The 5,099-nt window shown below is 33.9% G+C and overlaps 1 protein-coding gene across 1 annotated transcript; it reads left to right on the plus strand.

The window, feature by feature from the left end:
• The first annotated feature begins 2,950 nt into the window (after positions 1-2,950).
• LOC126489180 (taste receptor type 2 member 140-like) lies at positions 2,951-3,889 on the plus strand. The gene has a single exon (XM_050123237.1). It carries the CDS (start codon positions 2,951-2,953, stop codon positions 3,887-3,889), a length of 939 nt encoding a protein of 312 aa, XP_049979194.1.
• The last annotated feature ends 1,210 nt before the right edge of the window (positions 3,890-5,099 follow it).

Raw genomic sequence — 5,099 nt, forward strand, 5'->3', positions numbered from 1 at the left:
CAGTGTCCTTTGTAAGATACAAGATCAACTCCAAAAAATCAGTAGCCCTCTTATACAGAAAGAACAAAGAATCAGAGAAGAAAACCAGAGAAACATCACCTTCCACAATAGCCACAAATAGCATAAACCATCTTGGGGTAACTCTAACCAAGAAAGTGAAAGATCTATTTGACAAGGACTTTACGTCTTTGAAGAAAGAAATTGAAGAGGATACCAGAAAATGGAAGGATCTCCCATGCTCTTTAATTGGGAGGATCAACATAGTAAAAATGACACTTCTACCAAAAACAATCTATAGATTCAATGCAATCCCCATCAAAATCCCAACAAAATTCTTCACAGACCTTGAGAGAACAATAATAAATTTTATATGGAAAAACAATAAGCCCAGGATAGCCAAAACAATCTTACACAATAAAAGTACTTTAGGAGGCATTACCATACCTGACTTCAAACTCTATTACAGAGCTATAGTAATGAAAACAGCTTGGTACTAGCATAAAAACAGAGATGTTTACCAATGGAATCGAATTTAAAGCTTTTTAAGTGTGCATATTGTATGCTCATAGAAGTGAAGCAACAAAATCTAGACTACAATGAATATTTTCCCTGCCACTGTGCAGTCCCTGGATGATCACTTACAAAATGAGACCTAATGCTCACAAGTTCTGTTGTAGTTCAAAATGGAGGAATATCATTGATGATACAAGATATTCACCATGGTGCTGGAGAGATGGCTCAGTGGTTAAGAGCATTGCCTGCTCTTCCAAAGGTCCTGAGTTCAATTCCCAGCAACCACATGGTGGCTCACAACCATCTGTAAAGAGGTCTGGCGCCCTCTTCTGGCCTTCAGGCATACACACAGACAGAATATTGTATACATAATAAATAAATATTAAAAAAAAGATATTCACCAGAAAAATTTCGAAACATAAGAAATTTGAGGTTTCACACAGATTTATAATTAAAACAATCATGAACTGTGCCAATCAAAGAGTAACTGAATTTATAAACACATAAATTACACCTTTGCTGAATGCCCTGCACTGGGGATGGAAGGCTATGCTTTTTCTGTAGCTGTTTTTGCTGCTTTGTCTTTGGAATATAAGTTAGTCCTTTTGCCAAGGAGTTCCTTGCATCAATTCAGTAGGAGTTAGGCTCTTTTCCTACAACTGTGTCAGAGACTTTCACAGCAATCTTGCTGCTATTAATACAGTTGAGGTTTTGAATCTGAATGAAGCAACTTGGCCTAGATAGTTAGCATCTACAGCCATTCCAGTAGAACCTCAAATATTTCCTGTCCAGAGTGGAAGGTGGAGAAGAGGGGCTCAGGGAAGCTGTTGGGTTGGTGTTACTGCCTCCCATGAATACAAGCTTTGTCACTTTCCCTAATGCCTTGAAGCTCTTGTACTAGCATTTTTTTCTACAGTGCCCCACCCTCAATGTGTTTTGCATTTCTCTTTCTCTTCTTCTGCCTTTTTGCTATGGAAAGAGCCACCCCATGAGGACCTTTCTGTGTTCAAGTATGTTAATGTTTCTGTTTTAGAAATTCTGTCACTTTCTTTGTTCACAATTACCAGTTATAATCTATCTTTCACATGCAATAGTCTGTGGCTTTTCCTTTTATTTCAGCATTTTTGTTAGTGTTATGTTGATACAGGGTCTCACTAACTGGCCCAGTTTCCTTCAGAGCTGAGCCATGTATACTGGTGTGCACCACTAGGCCAAGTTTACTATAGTTTTTGATACATGTTTTTCTGTTTTCTTGCTTTAATACTTCTCTTTTGTGTTATTGCTCCTTTGACTATTCATTAGGTCTTGAAGAATGTTATGACCCATTGCTCCATTCCCTTCCTATCCTGGGCTGTAAATTGCTCCTTATATGCCTTGATACCTACAGTGACACTACAGGAGCAAATGCCAGTGCAAACTGAAGGAAAATGAATAATGCCTAGTGTTCATACTGGTGAAGGAATCAGATGCATTAACAAAGGTAGGAGACATGGATAATCAAAAAGATTCTTGTTGTGCAAGTGAATTCATGTAAACTTATTGTCTTTGTAACAGAATAGGAATTATTCCATATTTCTTTACATGTTTGAAGAAGATAGTCACAAGTCTTTAGAAGATTTACCTTACTATTGCATCAATTAAAAATGGAAGCAATTTTATACCATCTCCTAACAACCATCACATTACTAATTGTAAGTGAAATGTACAATAAATTTAAATAAATGATAAATCTGAATTATTTCAATCAGACATGAAAGGGATTATGATGTAAAATGCATATTTATGAACTAGCATATATTAGTATCTATGTATGTGTATGCATGCATATATAACCTTATAAAAAATAAAATTGTTAATCTCAGCCTCAGATATTTGAAGAGTAACTAAGTAGATAAGGTTTCTAGGTAATTGTTTGCCTAGAGAAAAAAATCTTTTGAATATATATATATGTATATATATATATACACATACCTGGCTTTATTTTGAAATATTTAATGGAAATCTTATGTTACTTAGAAGTTAAGATACTTTGCCTTTCATGTGAGTTAGAATTTTATCATTTTTCCTTATCAGAGATTAAATGGTTACAATTTAATATGCAAACAGTCATAACAATGCAAATAAATTTATTTGTTTTGATGACAGTTCATGAGAATTCTGCTTTCTTTAGCATCAACTATGGAGGACTCCGGTACATTGTATGTAAGGTATGAAGCATCTGGATGACACTCACCTGGGTTTTCTTACAAAATGTAAGATTTTTGTGAAGAAAACTATAAGCCACTTCATTAGAAAATCTTGATGTTTACTTGACATTGTACACAAAAGTTCATTTAATTTGTTTGTTATGAATTCATAAGAATCAGCTAGACATACATCAGAAGACTGTATTCACAAATATGAGTATAGTGTAATTCGGAACATCATCTTGGAAACAATGAATGGTGCCTTGTATTACCTATTATTAACTATTTTAAATGTGGAATTGCTAATGGGAACTTTAGGCAATGCATTCACAGTGTTAGTGAACGTTATGGACTGGATAAAGAAGAGAAAGATATCTTTCATAGATCAGATCTTGACTACTCTGGCAATTTCCAGAATTGCTTATCTCTTTTCACTAATTGCAAATTTATTTGTATATAAATGGTATCCAGCCACAATAATAACTAGAAGAATTGTGAGACAAACCTGTATTTTCTGGACAGTTACCAATCATTTCAATATTTGGCTTGCTACATGTCTCAGCATCTTCTATTTTCTCAAGATAGCCCGTTTTTCAAACTCTACTTTTCTTCATCTAAAGTGGAGAATAAAAAAAATGGTTTCAGGGATACTGTTGGCATCTCTGCTCCTCTTGTTTTTAAATGTTTTAGTCATAGACACACATACTGATGTCTTAATTTACAGAATTGAAGCAAATATATTCTTCAGAGCTATCTCAAGTAATTATTCTCAAGTTGCTAGGCTTGTTTTACTCACCAACATTATGTTCACATTCATCCCCTTCACTGTGACCCTGACGGTGTTTCTCCTGCTCATCTTCTCCCTGTGGAGACATCTGAAGAGCATGCAGTACAACGCCAAACGTTCTAGAGACATCAGCAAGGCAGCTCACATAAAGGCTATGAAAATGGTTGTCACATTCCTGTTACTGTACAGCATTTTCTTTCTGTCACTTCTTTTTCAGTTTTGTAACATTAAATATAAGCAGAAAACTTCAGTTTCTCTGCTTTTCTGGACTGTCGGAGTCGCTTTCCCTTCTGGACACTCATATGTCTTGATTCTGGGAAACACTAAATTTAGGCAGGCATTTATTTCTGTGGTTTGGTGGCTGAGGTGCAGGCTCAGTGCTGTGGAGCCCTCAGTTTCCTAAAATGTACATCATCCTTTGTATTTTAGAGAAACATTAGTTCTTAATAAATTATTTTTGTATATATTTCAACCTTCTTTACTACATTTGTAACATTGTGAATTTGGCAAAATTTTGTATAGTTTAGCTATTTCTCTAACTATTACTGCGTTGGCAGAAAATATGGAAATATATACATTGATTTATAAGGATAAATATAAATATGGACTAAATAAGTATATGAACACATAACATTAGCAAAATATAATTTTCTATACATAATTAATCACTTTGACATTTTAAAGTGTTTATGTTAATATGGAAAATACTTGTTTGTATATATTCATGTGGCGTGTGTCCAATGATGTTAAATCTGTTGTAAGACTTCTGTGAATCTTTAGAAGGAACCTCTTCATATTACTAGGTTTGTTTTATCATTTTCCTCTTCTAACATTGTTAATTTATTTACCTATTTATTGGAAAAATGTTGAGTTTATTTTTTGTATGTCTTCCAGAGACAGTTCGATGGGGATGCACTTGTTATAAAATGTGAACATCTGTAATAGCTAACTACTTGGAGCAGGATGTTATAAAACTAGATTTACTTAAAGATGGCTCATTAAAATTTGAAAATTTTAACCTATATTTGAATATTGTATGAATAAATTTCATTTTGAAAAGAGAATAAAGGGTTGAATTGGGAAACAGGAAACTTGTGCAGTGAGTAGTTGTTTGTTATTCTGTTGCTTAGGAAACATTAAGAAAAGAAAGTACATATATATTCAGTGCTGAGAGAAATTGTCTGCTTTGTAAAGTATCTGCAGTTGAATGAATCTTAGCGATGGAACCTATGAATGTGAAATGCTATCAATCAAAGTTGAAGTTCAATAAAACAAAAACTAGATAAGAATCAAAGTATGGATTCTTGGTGAAAATAGAGTATATATCAAAAAAAGATAAAATGTAAATTTCATAATGGTAACATTTCAAACACAATACAATCCACAGGGAGATAAAAATGGATGTACACAGAACAATTTTCACTGAAAAAACAGATTTCAGAGAAATCTCACATTTTCAGTATGAAGATGGTAGCCTGTCCACTTTCCTTCTACTATGCTGCCTTGGCACTGGGAAACCACAGAACACAGCACTCAGGATATTTTTAAAACACTATTTCAAATAACTCATACACAACACTTCTAGCAGGATTCCTGTCTGTTAGGAGCTTTTA

The sequence above is a fragment of the Alexandromys fortis genome, unplaced genomic scaffold, assembly GCF_014885135.2.
Source record: "Alexandromys fortis isolate MF-2015 unplaced genomic scaffold, M_Fortis_MF-2015_v1.1 scaffold_223, whole genome shotgun sequence".
Classification (NCBI taxonomy): domain Eukaryota; kingdom Metazoa; phylum Chordata; class Mammalia; order Rodentia; family Cricetidae; genus Alexandromys; species Alexandromys fortis.

What these genes read in the sequence shown, in the direction of transcription:
- LOC126489180 (XM_050123237.1), top strand. Translation starts at nt 2,951, where the DNA reads ATGAATGGTGCCTTGTATTACCTATTATTAACTATTTTAAATGTGGAA.